Below are 16,519 nucleotides of genomic sequence, written 5' to 3' on the forward strand. Positions count from 1 at the left end.
TGTTCTTCTAAATACGCTTATGCTTTTACGTCAAACTTTAATCTTGAGATAAATTAAACATATAATTCTTTTATGTTTCCTGTCTAAAAATCCCAATGTCTGCAGCATTATGAGTCTCCTATCTTGTGGTTTGTGCACTTGGGTGTTTGGTCTCCTCACATGCTCAGTGTTTCTGCTTGTTTTACACAGTGAGCTGGTTCTTCCTTGAAACTCTGTCTGGTGACATTACTGAAAACCTGTGACAAAGATGAGATCCTCCAAAAGGTCTTTTCATATGCTTGTCAGGCTCCTGCAGGAACTGTCTGCCAGGAACTGCTTACAACTAAACACTTAGGATTTTCAGACCATCAGGCTCCCATGCAAATCCTCAAGAGGGTGCCTCTTTCCCTCAGTGCTAAGATGGGTGGCAGGCGGTTGGTTCCCTGTCCCAGGGGACAGGATGGGGCTGGGGCTGACAATCTGAGGTTAGGGGTCCACCTGACACTGAGGGGAGAGACCTTACAAGTAAGAGCCTTACAACCACACAGTTCAGGGAAGCCCTGGCTTCACCTTCTCAACTCTAGCCCTGTGAGGCTGAGAAAGTGGGGGGCCGATGAAGGCTCTGCAGGCCAAAGCTGGAGGTGGCACTCGGCCTTCTCCAAACCCCGTTACTCGGGCCCCTGGCTTGAGTATTTCATCCATTTTTGCCAGCTCATGGAAGCATCTAAAAGATGCTTTAGTAAAGTATCTTAACCAGCTTTTTGGGCTGTTTTTAGCATAAGGCCAGTCTGGGCACTCAATCTAACATGGCAGAAAAAGAATACCTCTCGCATTCACCTTACTCATGGCTATTAAATGAGTCTTTCCAAAGCATACACCTCATTCAATCTACCAAAACAAGTAGCTCCCAACTTGGTGACTGTGGCCACCCCCCACATGACCAGGGCTACCTCCCTAGCCTCTTCCCACAGCTGCATTCCAGAAAAAGGAATCGACATCTGATGCTTTCCCCTGCGGCCCTCAGCAACAGTGTCCATCCCTGAAGGCTTACCCCTGGCTCCTCTGTTCTCCCAAACACAGCTGACCCCTGCCTTCTGCACTCCCCTGCACAGGTCATGCCCCCCTTGGACCGAAGTCTGACATTGCTGGTCTCAAGGGTGTGGCACCACGAGGGCCTCCCTCCCCTGTAGTCCTGGCACACAGGTCTGCACTCTGGTTATACAGAAGCCTCACCTGAACACACTTCACATTGATGCCCGGGCACACAAACTTCCTCCAAATCAGGTTGGCTCTGCTGTCTCCGCAGGTAATGGGGTACACGATTTCAGCCTCCAGGCTCTCCTCTTCTTCAGCCACCTTCACTTCTCACAAGGTGTGGTGATAGGGAAAGGGTAAAAACAAAACCAGTTACAACCTTTCCCAAGTACTTCCTTCAGCAAAAGCACCGACATAGCTGCCAACCAGACACCAGAAATTAAGATCCAGGAGGGACTAAGATAGGGCGCAGGTGAGCAGAACATTACTCCTTAGTCTCAGGTTAGAGTTTCAGATAAAACCACAAAAATCAATCTTATGATAATAATGTTAGCATAATTAAAATACAGTTCAATGGAAGAACCACTTAAGGAAATAAAATCAAGCTTTGTTTTGAATAATTCTAGAGAAGCTTGTCGTTTCTATTCTGAGGAGTTCCGAGGCCGTGAGCATTCACTGTGGTCTTACAACCACGGAGAGGGGGGGTTCGGCCCGCCACGGGGAAGGGCTGAGCCCCCCTGCAGATGCCAGCAGGCCACACCTGGGAGGACCCTGGGGCCTGAGCCCGCACCACCCTCGCTGCACCACCCTCGCTGCACCCGGGGCAAGAGCCAGCAGGAGGCCCCCCACACCCCAGGCCCCGGGGACCATCCAGGGGAAAGCGCGTCTGAGCCGCCCGCAGAGGCACCGAGCGGGAAGGCAGGCTCCCTACCTAACACAGCCTCCTTGAGCTGCGAGGACGCCGTGAACGCAGCCGCCGCGGCCGCAGCCGCATTTTCAGTCTCCATGCTGTCCTCCGCCAGCTCGCCCCTAGGAGGGAGGGACATATCAGCTCGCCCCGACCTGCCTGGCGCGCCCTTCTTCCCACATGCAGCCCCCTCCTGATGCGGCCCGGGGGCCAGCACCGGCCGTGCAGGTCGGGGACCTTGCGGGGACAGTCCCGGTGCTGCCGTCCACCCGGCGTCTCCCTGAGGGTCTCCAGTGCCCACAGCACGTCTGTGGAGACAATGGCACTTACATGGCAATTTAAAACCCCCTCCTCTTTCTTTAACAAAGTTTTTTATTTCAGGGTACCTGAGGGGCTCAGTTAAGTGTCTGACTCTTGATTTCAGCTCAGGTCATGACCTCAGGGTCAGAAGATGGAGCCCAGAGTCAGGCTCTGTGCTGAGCGTGGCATCTGCTTGGGACTCTCCTCCTCCCCCTGCCCCTCCCTCCACCTGCTATTATGATTTCAAATGGTTACAGAAACTAACAAAAAATATAAAATATTAGGAAAGGGAAAAAAATACCCAAGGCCTAACCTCATGTTGTACCAAAACAAATTACATAGGAGTAAAAAATAAAGGTAAAAACTAAACCACAACAGTGTCAAAAGGAAAAAAAGAAATTAACAGTGGTAAAAAGTTTTCTTAATACAAAAATCCAGGGCACTTGGGTGGTGCAGCAGGTTAATATCCAACTCTTGATTTTGGCTAAGGTCATGATCTCAGGGCTCTGTGCTCAGTGGGGGGTCTGCTGGAGATTCTCCCCGCCCCCCCCCCTTCCTCCCCACCTGTTCACGAGGGCAGTGTGTGCTCTCTCAAAAAAATAATAGTAATAATACAAAACCCAGAAATAAAAGACGTAAGTTTTCCTTAAAAAGTAAAAATAGGGACGCCTGGGTAGTTCAGCAGTTTAGTGCCTGCCTTTGGCCCAGGGCGTGACCCTGGAGTCCTGGGATCGAGTCCCACATCGGGCTCCCTGCATGGAGCCTGCTTCTTCCTCTGCCTGTGTCTGCCTCTCTCTCTCATGAATAAATAAACAAAATCTTAAAAAAAAAAAGGTAAAAATAAGGCTCTCTGCTCCTCCCTGTTTGACAGATAGCCGCATCTTCTGGCGCAGTGCCAGCCATGTCCCTGAGACACGATGGTGAAGGTCACAGTAAACAGATTTGGTCATACTGGACACCTGGTCACCAGGGCTGCTTTTAACTCCGACAAAGTGGACACTGTCGCCATCAATGACCCCTTCATTGGCCTCAACCACATGGCCCACATGTTCCAGTAGGACTCCACTCACGGCAAATTCCATGGCACAGACAAGGCCGAGAATGGGAAACGTGTTATCAATGGGAAGCCCATCTCCTTCTCCCAGGAGCGAGATCCCGCCAACATCAAACAGGGTGATGCTGGTGCTGAGTATGTTGTGGAGTCCACTGGGGTCTTCACCACCATGGAGAAAGCTGGCACTCACCTGAAGGGTGGAGCTGAGAGGGTCATCATCTCTACCTCTTTTGCTAAAGCCCCCATGTTTGTGATGGGCTTGAACCATGAGAAGTAGGACAGCTCCCTCAAGGCTGTGAGCCATGCCTCCTGCACCACCAGCTGCTTGGCCCCTCTGGCCAAGGTCATCCGTGACAACTTCAGCATCGTGGAGGGACTCATGGCCACAGTCCCTGCCATCACTGCCACCCAGAAGCCTGTGGACAGCCCCTCCGGGAAGGTGTAGCATGGTGATCCAGGGGCTGCCCAGAACCATCATCCCTGCTTCTACTGGTGCTGCCAAGGGTACAGGCAAGGTCATCCCTGAGCTGAATGGGAAGCTCACTGGCCTGGCCTTCCATGTCCCCACCCCCAATGTGTCTGACCCGCCACCTGCCAAATATGATGACATCAACAAGGATGCTGAAGCAGGCACTAGAGGGCCTCCTCGAGGGCATCTTGGGCTACATGAGGACCAGGTTGTTTCCTGCGACTGTACAGTGACATCCACTCTTCCACCTTCGACGCTGGGGTGGGCACTGCCCTCAATGACCACTTTGTTAAGCTCATTTCCAGGTATGACCGTGAATTTGGCTACAGCAACTGGCTGGTGGATGTTATGGTCTGCATGGCCAAGGAGTAAGAGCCCCCTTGACCATGAGCCCCAGCGAGACCAAGAAGAGAGAGGCCCTCAGCTGCTAGGATGTCCTTGCCCGACTCCTCCCAACACACAGAGAATCTCCTGACTGCCAAACGGTTTCTATCCCAGACCCCCTGAAGAAGGGGAGGGAGGCCAGTAGGGAGTCTTCTTGTCATGTACCACCAATAAAGCATACTGTGCCCAAGCAAAAACAAAACAAAGTAAAATAATAAAATAAAAATAAGAATTTTCTGTATGAAGGAAAAACACCATGAACAATTTCTTTTTAAAAGAGAGAATTAAAAAAAAAACAAAAATAAAAAATAAAAGAGAGAATTGAGGGACAGGCATATGGTAGCACAAGAAAGACAGCTTGTTTCTGACGTTACCTAAGGAGCCCTAGGATTGACATGACAACCCTTGAGGACAACGGCCCAAGACCTAGGGCAGAGCCCCTGAGCCATGTCCAGCACACTCGAGCCGGAGACGGTGGGGCCTGGCAGGCAGGCAGCAAGATGCTACACCCCTCTGACCCAGACACGCACTTGTAGGGACTAACCCAACAGATAAGGTGCCCTCACACCTGCCAAGCACCATGGGGAAAACTGGTCTGGGGCCTGGACGAGGCTCACCAGGTGTATCCCCTCATGACCACTGAGGGCATCCGTGCACTTCTCTGTGGGAAAAGGTGTGGTCACACACAAAGGCCCAGTCAGGAATGGCTCACGGGCAGCCATTCACTTCCCCAGCAAACCACACGAGCCGTGGCTCCTCTCACGGTCTCTGTCAGCGTCCAGGACCCGGCCAGACCTCTCAGAGCACGCTGGGTCTGAGGCTCTTCCCACCCAAATCCTCCCATCCCTCCTTCCTCCCCCAGGGTCAGACCACCTCCCTGCACCCTCCTTTGATCCTTCAGAGGCGCTCCTCCTGCACACCGAGCAGACGCACAGCTCAGTGTGGCCTCTGACGGCAACATCCCCTCCCCTGCCCGCTGACGACTGCTCCTGCGGCAGTAGCTCCACAACCCTGCAGCACCAAGGATGGCTGCCCAGGCCAGGCCCACTTTCCCAGTTTCCACCTCCAGCCAGGTCAGAAGTGAGAGCTGACAAGAAAGGCAAACTTGGAATCTGGTCTTCGGGGCCTTCCAGGAGCGACTCCTCCATGAAGAATACTACCAAGGGCGAACATCGGAACTCCAACAATGGTGCACGGACTCAGAGGGAAAGTGTCTTTCCCAGCCATAAGGTGGAAGTGAAAAGGGTAATGACGAAGCTGGGGCACGCCCCTTTACACAGGAGAGCCCCTAAGAAAAGTGAGTCAGGAGTGGGACACAGGGAAGTGCCAACCAAGAGCCAGAGCCTGGCCTCACCATGGGTCTGTGCACAGAGGCAGTAAGCCATCCACGGGGACCACCCTGGGGACACCCAGCCCTCAGGCCCCGCCCTTGACCAAAGGGCCATCCAGGAAGGCAGACACGAGGGGCAGACCCCCAACTGCACCTCCCTCTGTGCCTGCCCACCACACACACCAAAGATCAAACCCCCCCCTGCTCTTAGGACAAGCCAATTAACTGGCATTTGTTATTCAAATTTTATTTGAAAAATGTCCACTTAAATCAAATGTTTATAGGAACTGCTGGCTATCTACAAAATGCTACTCTCTTCTTCCCAGCCTGGGCCACGCATGCCCATCGCCATGGCAAAGCAGTGGGTGGGAGGCAGGCCTAGCCGGCTTTCACGAATGAGGAACATTCCCAAGCTCTCCCCCGAATACCCAGCCAGAAAAGAAATCAGCACCCACAACGAGGTTAACTGGCTTCTTCACTCCACCCTTTTTGTTAAACACACAGCAAGAGGGAATCTCTGCTTCCAAATACTGGGACAGTAAGCAAGATTTCTCATAGACAAAGAAGAGAAATATCCTTGGGTCCTTTAAGATAATCTTGCCCCCACCCCAGCATGGGGTTTTGTTTCCCAGGGAGAAGGCACACACAGCCTCTCCTTTCCTCCATAAATGACCGACCAACATGGGCAGTGCCTCAGTACCCTGGCTCCAGGACCATGGGATACAGCCAGGCCCCAGTAGGTCTTGCAGCTCCCATGCCTACTACTGGAACCTTCCATTATGAAGGCAGCCAGGAAGCGGTGCTGGAGGGTGAGAGCCACGAGCAGAGCGCTTCTGCCCTTCCAGTTAGTGAGGGCGGGCACACTAGACCATCTGGCTGGGCCCAGCAGTACCAGCCTCGGCCAGAACCACTGCCTGGCCGGCCACCGTTTCCAATTAAGCCCCTGAGCGTGGGGAGGCCATGCAGCAAACCTAACAAAGAAACTGTACCAGAAATGGTACAGCTGTCACAAAATCCTGGGAGGAAGCACAGAGATGGTGAGCAGGGGTAGGCTGGGGACGGGAGCGGCTGCGGCAGGCTTGGAAAAGGATCCTGCACCATACAGTAGAGGAAAAACTGGCAAAACGTAAGCCACAGTCACAGAGAAAGTGGAAAAGATCCTAATGGACTTGTGTGTGGCTCTCTCAAGGAAGATCTCGGGCAGAAGGCAGAAGGGAACAAGGAGCTTCTCAGAGCAGAAACAATCATGTGTGAAAAAGGGAGACAGTGATCCTGTGGGGTGCAGAATTTACCGGGAACACGGGAGTCCAGCTGCTTCACGTCTCCAGCTTCCCACCTGGCAAAAGACTTCAAGGTGAGAAATGGCCTCAGGATAAAGACCATGTCAAGGATTCGCTTGATGGCCAAAGGGCTTCGAGAATTTTTAGGGCACTGTCCACAGCAGCCTGCCTCCCAGCCTTTGAGGGTCGACCTCAAAGAACCCACGATGAGCAGAAATGGAGGAGAGATGAAAACATGTCAACGTAGAAAAGTGGAGACCACTGATTAACACAAAACCAGAACAAAAAGCACAATACAGCTTGATCAAGCTCATCTGCAGGACTGGAAGGGAGCCTGCGGGGGCTCAGGGGTGCTGGAAACATTGCCTTCGCCTCTGCTTTCTCCACGTGCACTACTATACCGAGTAACAAAAAGGCTTAGAGAAAGAAAGACTTGTGCCTTCGCTTCCAAGCAGGACACCTGGAGGGCCTGCTCCAGGGTGCTGGCGGCAGCAATCTCCAGGTGGTGGCAACACAACCTGCTTTAGTCTTTGCTCAACAATATTTCCTAATTTTCTACCACATATTTCATAATAATAATTTGTTATTAATTTTTAAGAACCTATTGCAAACTTCCCAGTTAAATAGGAAATAAACATGAGACAGACACTCCACATCCAGAGGCTTGGGCACCGGCTGCCTTTGGCAGCAAGAGTAAGGGACGACAGAGCAGCTCTATCCCAGTCCCAGCCTCACCTGCACAAGACCCTAGAAGGAGAAAGGAGGCCTCCCACTGATAGGGCCTCAAGCACCAGGGGTGGGGAGGGGCACGGGGAAAATCCAAGCATCCTGGACAGTGAGACCCTGCCTGCCCCCAGCCCAGCCCCTAAAACACCAACAGCAGTTGACAGTCACCACCCAGGAAAAGGGTGAAAGTGTGTTGCCTGCGACTGAACTGCGTCCTCCCCCAAATTCCTCTGCTGATGCCCGATCCCCAGGATGACTCCCCAATGTGGAGAAACGGCCATTAGCAAGTAATTCAGGTTAAATGAGGTCCTAAGGGTGGGCCCTAATGCAACAGGACTGTGACCTTGTAAGAAGGGGAAGGGAGGAAACTCTCTCCCCACCATATGGGGACATGGTGAGAAGCTGTCCCTGCAAGCCAGGGAGAGTCCTCGCCAGAACCCAAACCCTGCCAGCGGCTGATCTTTGACTTCCCGGCCTCCCGAACCACAAGCAGGTAAGTTTATTTAGTGCAGACCGTCCCGTCTGTGGTACTTTGTTATGGCAGCCAGAGCTGGTGAAACGCCTTGTCTGGGGAGTCTGAGCAGCCCAAGGAGACAGACCCAGACGCGCTTACACTGGCAGCCCCGGACAAAAGGGCAGAATGGTGTCACCCCACAGCAGCAGCCACAGTATCGGGGCCACTCAGGAGACTCTAATGTGGGGCTAGATCCACCCAGGACTCCTCCCTGCTGGGTCAGGCACCTGATGGGGGGGTCGCAAAGCTGGGCTTGACCAGGACCAGAGTACCTCCAGGAGAATGGCTGTGGATCAGGGCTCCTCACAGCATCCAGGGCACCAGGCAGGCAGGGGGAGGGGGCGGGGGGCAACTTACTCCTGACATGGTGAATCATCCCCCACAGGCCGTCCCAAATCCAAGGGAGGGCGCTTGGGTGCCGCCCCCTGGCGGGGAGGGACATGTTGGGGTTGCAACCTGGATAGCTGCCCACAGCAGGGGCATAGACAATGAACGCAAGACAACTTCGGTGGGAAATCCAATTGGAAGGCCCTGCGTTTCCTGCCACGGTGACGCAGCTGAGCATCCGGTCTGTCAAACCCAGGGGCCTAGCAGGAGCCAAGCCCTCCTCCATGCTGCCTGCAGGAAGGCGGGTTAAAAGGCCTCCGAGGGGGACAGCTGGGAGGGGCTCAGCGGTTTAGAGCCTGACTTCAGCCCAGGGCGCGATCCTGGAGTCCCAGGATCGAGTCCCACATTGGGCTCCCTGCATGGAGTCTGCTTCTCCCTCTGCCTTTCTCTGTGTCTCTCATGAATAAAGAAAATATTTTTTAAAAAAGTTAAAAAAAAATAAAATAAAAGGCCTCCATGGGAGGGCACAGCTCCAAAGTGCGGAAATGAGGCAGGAAGAGTCCAGGCGCCTGGAGCCACACGGCAACTCCAAGTTAGCTACACAAGGAGGAAAGAAAACCCAAGCGCCCTCTAGGCCAGCGACAGGGACCAGTGCTGAGGGCGGGTCCTGGTCTAGTACCTTCCTCTTGAAAGTTCCGTCAGACGGAGAAAAGGCAAAAGCTTCCCGCCGCTGCACGGATGTGCTGAGATCGGTGTGAACGTGCCCCATGCAGAAAGACGAGACAAGAACACCACCCCAGCCTAAATCCCTCTGCGCAGGAAGCACAAGGGGACGCAGGCCCCCTGCGCAGGGTCACCTCTTATGTCAGCCCTTCCAGAGAGGGCAGAGGTAGTGGGCGCTGCACAGGCAGGAACCATTCTGCCCCCACAGGCTGGCAGATTCATGAAGTCAAATGTGGACATTTTAGCCAACTGACGTGTGTGTGTGTGTGTGTGTATATATATATATATATATATATATTATTTGAGAGAGAGAAAAAGAGAGAGAGAGGGAGAGAGGGAATATGGGGGGGTAACCTCAAGCAGGGTCCATGCCCAGCATGGAGCTCGGCTCAGGGCTCAATATGATGACCCTGAGGCCATGACCCGAGCTGCAATCAAGGGTCGAACAAGTCCTCAACTGACTGAGCCATCCAAGCGCCCCTTCAGCTAATATTCCACGTGCACCTCTATTACAAGGGATGAGGAAGAAAAAAATTCAGTTTTTGTGAAGAATGTCAAGAAAATCACTGACTTTTCAACTTCATTTTGAAAAAACAGTCCCCAATTGTTCCCGCTGTCCCTCTTACGAAAAAAGAAATTACCATGTGTCTTTAGAAATATAAACGACGTGACCACGTTTCACGTGGGAGAAAAAGGCAAAGATGAAGTGTTATCTTTGCTTCCTGGATGATGTGATGTTCCTATTTTTCCTTCACGCTCTCTACTGACATGGACATTCGACTCCAGTTTAGAACATTTAAGTAAGGGAAACTCCTGCCGCGTCCCCTTATGCCATGCCCAGGACACCCTCACAGGACAGAGGCCCCATCTCACCCGTGAGGAGCCAGGTTGGTCGTCACCAGCACAGTCTTCACCTCCTCCACGCCGCTCCCGTCCACTGCAGTGTCTGGTGTGGTCACCACCACCACCTCCTCCATGTGGACACTCACATCCGGGGTTGCCATGGCTCAGCGAAGATGACACCGGAACCAGGAGTGTCACTCCGCCAGGGTCCCAAGCCCTAGAGAAACCACAAGGCAGGGCGCAGGGTCTCAGCGAGCCTCTGTTAGGCACAACAGAGCTCCCAGCACCTGCGCCTCCGTACCTCCCAGGCCCGCCCTTCAGTCCGAGCCTGCTCCCTCCTGACACAAATGACAGAGGACTATCCCGGGGCTGCTGGTTCTGGTGAAGATGGAATAAATACAGCCCACCCATCTTTGCCACTAGAAGAGTTAAAACCCCCAAGTGAAACACAGAGCTGCCGCACGTGGGCCCAAAACTCAGTGGTTATGTAGCAGGGGACAGAGCAGGACCCCAGGACCCGGGATCCCTGGGTGGCGCAGCGGTTTGGCGCCTGCCTTTGGCCCAGGGCGCGATCCTGGAGACCCGGGATCGAATCCCACGTCGGGCTCCCGGTGCATGGAGCCTGCTTCTCCTTCTGCCTGTGTCTCTGCCTCTCTCTCTCTCTGTGACTATCATAAATAAATAAAAAATTAAAAAAAAAAAAAGGACCCCAGGACCCAAGCAGACTCCTCCGGAGGCGAGTCCCGTGGCCTCCGCGCAGAGGCAGCCCGCATTGCAGGACCGTGCACAGTAAGCATATGGAGACGAGTACAGGCTCCGGTCTGCAGAGCTGGAAGGAAAACCCACACCAGACAGAAGAGGAGGAAACGCCCTTTTATTATTATTTTTGCTTTTACTGGCTCTGCCTTCTAGCAAGCCTCGATCCCTGCTAAATCCCTGTGATGGCAGGAGCCCAGCAGGCACCTAGAACTCTGAGGGACTAGAGGCACACGGGTCCACCGACTGGCGGATCCCATTGCCCTCCAGTTGACACTCACCCGAGGCAGACCTTGTGCTGAGGTGTCACGGCACAGAGGACACACGAACACCAAGGTTTCTAGCCAGAGAAAGGGGGCCCTGGGGTCAGAAAATATGGCGGAGACTGTGCAGAGCAGGGAGGTATGGAAAGGGTGCCTGGGTCACCACCCCAGAACTGTCTATGGGGGTCCAGACCCTAAATGGCAAACCAAAGGTTTGGAGAACTCACCCTACTGGTCAGTTCCAAAGAGCACCACACGGGCTCTGAAGACGGAGCTGACGTAATGACCATGCCCATGGCAGGAGCTCCAAACCTGCGGCCTGAGCCTAACCAGGCTGCCTTCCTGCTAGGACAGAAATGTCTACACTCTGAGATTTAAACAAGACCCAGAGCTTCAAAATACGATATTCAAAGCACCCAGAATATAATCCAAACTTTTCTGACATAAAAAGCAGGAAAGTCTGGCCAATTCTCAAGAAAAAAAAAAAAATCAAGAAAAGCCCACTCTGAAATGAATCGTCAGAGACTTTAAAGCAGCTGGTGTACCATGCTTCAGGGACAAAGCCAGACGTCTTGAAACAAGTGGAAAGATAAAAAGTCTCAGCACAGGAACAGGACCTACAGCCAAATGGAAATCTGAGAATGTGTGTGTGTGTGTGTGTGTGTATGAAAATAAAAAATTCACTGAAAGGACTCAATAACAGAAAAGAGATGGGAGAAGATGGACGTAGAACAATGAAATGAACACAGCCCAGTGCATCATCCAAACTGAACAACAGACAAAGGTGCACGAACAAAATGAGCAGGGCTGAGTGAACGTGGTAGAGAGGCGGACGGCTGTGTCCCTGGGGTCCCAGGAGGGACGAAGACAGTGTGAAGCCGAAGAAGCGTGTTTCGAAGAAATGATAGCTGAGCACTTTCCAAATCTAATGAAAGGTACAAACTTACACACTCAAGCCGCTCAGCAAACCTCAAACAGCTCCATGCCTAGATCCTAACAAATTGCTGAAAATCAAAGAGAAAGTAAGAACATTTCAAAGGCAGCCGCCAAACGGAACACACCACATTCCCAACAAGAAGCCAAGGGGCCCAGAGCCCTGGCCGGAAACCAGCAGGCCAGGGGGCAGGAGCATCCAGAAGGTGCTGGGGGAACAGAGCTGTCCGCCCAGGATTCGAGAGTGAAGACGTCCTACAGAAATAAAGACGTTCTCAGGGGAAGGAAAAGTAGAACTGGTCACGCGGAGACCTGTTCCAAAGGAGGCACGAGGGGACGTTCTTCCGCCAGAAAGGAGAGGAAGCCTGTCCCGTCGGGGACGGAGACAGAGTACCTGGGACGGTCAGATCTGGGCCAGTACACACTGAACCGTTTTCCTCTTATGAGCATACGACGGCTCGAGAGCAAAAGCACTCGTGGTCTGCTAGGGCTTCCAAGGCGCCCAGGCCAGCCAGGTGTGCCGCGTGCCGGGGCCGGGGCAGGGCTCGGCTGGCGGCTCGGCTGGCGGCTCGGCTGGCGGAGCGGCTCTAAGCAGACCGGGAACCGAGTCCTTCAACAGGTGAGGGGATAAACGGGTGTTTATGCTCCACACGACGGAACATCATCCAGGGACAGCGACAAACGGGCTACGAAGACAGAAAAAGACATGGAGGAAGCTTAACTGCACACCGCTAAGTAAGAGGAGCCAGTCTGGGGAGGCGACACGGGGGACACGGTCAGATGAGCGGCTGCAGGGGCTCTGAGGGCGAGAGGCAGTGACAGTCACCGCAGGACGCCGTGATGGTGCCCACGTGATATCACAGAACATAAGCACCGAGAAGAATGTGACGCAAACCCCAGATTTTGGGTAGTTACGATGCGTGCAGACTGCGCCTCGGTCAAACACGCACCACTGGGCGGGAGATGCTGATGGCGAGAGACCGGGTCCTCTGCCATGAGGTCCCATGGCAGGGCCTCCAGGGACCTGAAGCCTGTGCTCAGACGCCTTAAACCAGGAAAGCTGCACGATGAAGTCACTGGCGCTGACGGACGCACTGCCCATTTCTAAAGTAGAGCTGCTGTGTCCTAAGTCTAAGCGGTAAAACCAAAACCTCTAAACGAACATGAGTCAAAGTCTACTGTAAAATCGTACTTCTGGGGCACCCGGCTGGCCCAGTCTCTCGGTCTCAGGATTTTGAGTCTGAGCCCCACGGAGGATGTAGAGATTACTAATTAGGGATCCCTGGGTGGCACAGCGGTTTGGCGCCTGCCTTTGGCCCAGGGCGCGATCCTGGAGACCCGGGATCGAGTCCCACGTCGGGCTCCCGGTGCATGGAGCCTGCTTCTCCCTCTGCCTGTGTCTCTGCCTCTCTCTCTCTCTGTATGACTATCATAAATAAATTAAAAAAAAAAAGAACTTTTAAAAACAATAAATTTGTTAATCTTTATTGTACTCAAAGTAACATTGAACCGGTTTAGCTCTCACCAGCAGGGAGCCCTGCTTTCAGTGGGTGAGCTCCGTGGGGCCACGAACGCCCCCTCCACGCGGCAGGAAGGCGGGGTCCTCCCTACAGCAGCTGCGCCCACCCAGAGCAAGACGGGGTGAAAATGCACACAAGTGAGCTCCTGCCTCTCCGGTGGCAACTGTATTAAGTTTTCAGAACAACCCGGAGGAAAGTTACTTCACAGAACTCAAGGCCTTGATACAATGATGCTCAGCCGCGGAGCGAGGCCCGCAGGGAAGAGCGCGGGCTCCCCCCGGGTTCCCCCCGCAGCTCGGGGTCCTGCGAGCCCACCCAGGCTCCATGTAACGTTCGGGCGAAGGAGATACTGTTACTTTCCCGGGGGCCCTCCGGGGCGATGGTACGTGAATACTAGACAAAAGCGCTAGTGCGCGGTGGGCGCGCGCGGTTCAGCTCTGGCTTCCCACGGGGCTTGCAAGGTCAGGAACGTGCTTCCCTTCGGTAAAAACGCAAGGAGCGCAGCGGAGGCCGCAACAGCCGCCCACGGGCACCGGTTCTCAGATCCTCGCAGGGTTTTTTTGTTTGTTTGTTTGTTTGTTTTTATAAACAGAAACAGTCTTTTTTTTATTTATGATATGGAGAGAGAGAGGCAGAGATACAGGCAGAAGGACAGGGAGAAGCAGGCCCCATGCACCGGGAGCCCGACGTGGGATTCGATCCCGGGTCTCCAGGATCGCGCCCTGGGCCAAAGGCAGGCGCCAAACCGCTGTGCCACCCAGGGATCCCTCATGCTGCCTCTTTCCTAAGTTTGTTTGTGTAAGATTTTATTTATTTATTCACGAGAGACAGAGAGGCAGTCTCCATGCAGAGCCCCCAGGTGTCCCTCTCCTAACTTTTAGATTTTTTAAAAAATTTATTTATGATAGTCACACACACAGAGAGAGAGAGAGAGAGAGAGAGAGAGAGAGAGAGAGAGGCAGAGACACAGGCAGAGGGAGAAGCAGGCCCCATGCACCGGGAGCCCGACGTGGGATTCGATCCCGGGTCTCCAGGATCGCGCCCTGGGCCAAAGGCAGGCGCCAAACCGCTGCGCCACCCAGGGATCCCTCTCGCAGGGTTTCAAACGTTTTTAATGAGTTGCCGACTTTGTGGAAGTTCACACGGCTCGCACATGAAGTCCCGGGTTCCGGGGGGTCGGCCCGCGGGGGGGGGGGGGCGCCCGGCCAAGCGGCCTCCCTTCTCAGCTCAGGCACCAACCGGGTTACTTCGGGCGCCTGACCCCAGCCTGACCCGAGCAGGGCTCCAGGGCCGGCGCGCAGGGAAGCGCCGCTTGCGCCCCGCGCCCCCATGGGGCAGGTCCTCGGGCTCCGGGACCCCAGGGCAGGGCGCCCGCTCTGGGCTCGGGGCTGTACGCCTGGCTGACTCGCGCCTCGCACACGGCGGGCGCAGCTCCCGGTGACCCAGCGCCCAGGGCGGGGCGCACCCAGGGGGCCGGGGCCGCGTCCCACGGGAGCCCTGGAGCGCTCGGCAGGTGCACGGCAGGTGCACGATGGCCCAAGGGCGGGCTCGCGGACGGGGCGGGGCAGCGGAGTCCCGGGGAGCCTCGGGCGGGCGTGGCCACGGCCCCCACAGAAGGTGCTGGAAGGTGCACCGCGTGCTCCAGGCCGCCGAGGTGCAGGGCAGGGCTGGGGTCCCCGCGCTGCTCCTCGCAACGCGCCCGCCCCGCGCGCAGGGGGCTCCCGGGGAGGGCCCCCGCCCAGCAGCCCGCCGCCCGCCGGCCGAGCCGCGCGGCTCCCGCCCGGGACCCCCACCCAGGGCCCGCCGGAGGCGCCGCGCGGACGTGGCTCCCGGTGGGGGCGTATGGACGCGGCTCCCGCCGTGGGGGAGGGGGGCCCGCGTGGACGCGGCTCCCGCCGCGGGGGAGGGGCACGCGGGTGTGGGTCCCGCCGCGGGGGAGGGGCACATGGACGCGGCCCCCGCCGGCCGGCGGAAGCGGGGCGGTCGCACGGTCCCCCCGGGGCCGGGGTCCGCGCCCAGCCCGAGGGCCATGCCCGCCGCCCGGCCGCCGCCTTCCGGCAAGATGGAGGCGGACGCCGCCGCCGACGCCGCCTGACGCGGGCCCGTGACGCCCGTGACGCCCGTGACGCCCGCCGCGCGCCGCCGCCCCTCCCCCGCTCCCCTCCCCCCGCCGTAACGTCCTGACGCTCCGCAGGGACCCCTGACTGGACGGCGGCGCGCGGCGGAGCGAGAGGCCTCGCCGCGGGGGGGCCGCGGGCTCTTACCTGGGCCGCGGCCGGGCCTGCGCGGGCGCCGGCGGGCGGGCGGCGGCGACGGCGTCAGGCGGGCGGCGGCGGCGGCGGCGGCCGCGGGCTCCGCTCCTTGTTGGGGATTCGGCGGCGGCGGCGGCGGCGGCGGCAGCTCGGGCGCGCGCTTCCTAGTGACGCAGGCGGCGGGGCCGCGCACGCAGGGCGGGGGCGGGCCCGGAGACTTATTTGGCGCTCGAGGGGAAGGCGGGCAGCGCCAAGAAATAAGGCCCGGTGGGGCCCGGCGCGCGTGCGCGGGGGCGGGGGCGGAAGCGGCGGCACCTTCCCCGGGCCCCGCCCACCGGCGCACCTGCGGGTTCCGCCCTCACGGGCGGGTCGCGGCCCCCCGACGCCGGCTCCGCGGGAGCACCTGCCTAGTTTAGTCCCGGGCGAGGGCTGGGCCGCGCCGGGGTCTGTGTTGCGCCGCCTCCGCACTGTCCCGCCGTGGCGGCGGCCCGCGTGCTCCGCAGCTTCCCCGCGCGCAGAGACGCCCGACACACCCTGGGGAGGGGGCGCCGAGGTCGCCCGCGCGCTCTTTTTGCTTAATTACAGGTAAAGCCCGTGCATTTCCAGAACGCAGGAAGGGACGTGTTCGCCAGTTCTCGCGGAGCACCTTGACCTTGCAGAGCATCTTCATCTTGCGGAGCACCTTGACCTCGCGGAGCATCTTGACCTTGGGGAGCATCTTCATCTTGCGGAGCACCTTGACCTTGCGGAGCACCTTGACCTTGCAGAGCATCTTCATCTTGCGGAGCACCTTGACCTCGCGGAGCGCCTTGACCTGGAAGCCGGGCACTAGCATCCTTGTGCCCCTCGACCCCACGGGGCTGCTTACGACAGTCCTCCGCCCTGTCCAGAGCAGGCGCGGTGGTGAGGCTTCCCGCTGTCGGT

The 16,519-nt window shown here is 56.5% G+C and overlaps 1 protein-coding gene across 4 annotated transcripts in view; it reads right to left on the bottom strand.

The window, feature by feature from the left end:
* GMEB2 (glucocorticoid modulatory element binding protein 2) overlaps positions 1 to 15,700 on the bottom strand; it is a 28,356-nt gene extending 12,656 nt beyond the window's left edge. Inside the window, exons 1-4 of one of the 4 annotated variants that reach the window (XM_072801756.1) lie at positions 15,608 to 15,700; positions 9,902 to 10,088; positions 1,946 to 2,043; positions 1,213 to 1,343 (exon numbers count right to left, since the gene is read on the bottom strand). In XM_072801756.1, coding sequence (XP_072657857.1) covers positions 1,213 to 1,343; positions 1,946 to 2,043; positions 9,902 to 10,032 — 360 coding nt within the window. In that variant the 5' untranslated portion in view covers positions 10,033 to 10,088; positions 15,608 to 15,700. Of the gene's footprint in view, positions 1 to 1,212; positions 1,344 to 1,945; positions 2,044 to 9,901; positions 10,089 to 10,908; positions 13,077 to 15,607 lie in introns of those variants that run through there. The other 3 variants (XM_072801757.1, XM_072801755.1, XM_072801758.1) reach the window with 3 other exon arrangements.
* Positions 15,701 to 16,519: the final 819 nt, after the last annotated feature.

Source organism: Canis lupus, chromosome 26 (genome assembly GCF_048164855.1).
Source record: "Canis lupus baileyi chromosome 26, mCanLup2.hap1, whole genome shotgun sequence".
In the NCBI taxonomy this organism is placed as follows: Eukaryota; Metazoa; Chordata; class Mammalia; order Carnivora; family Canidae; genus Canis; species Canis lupus.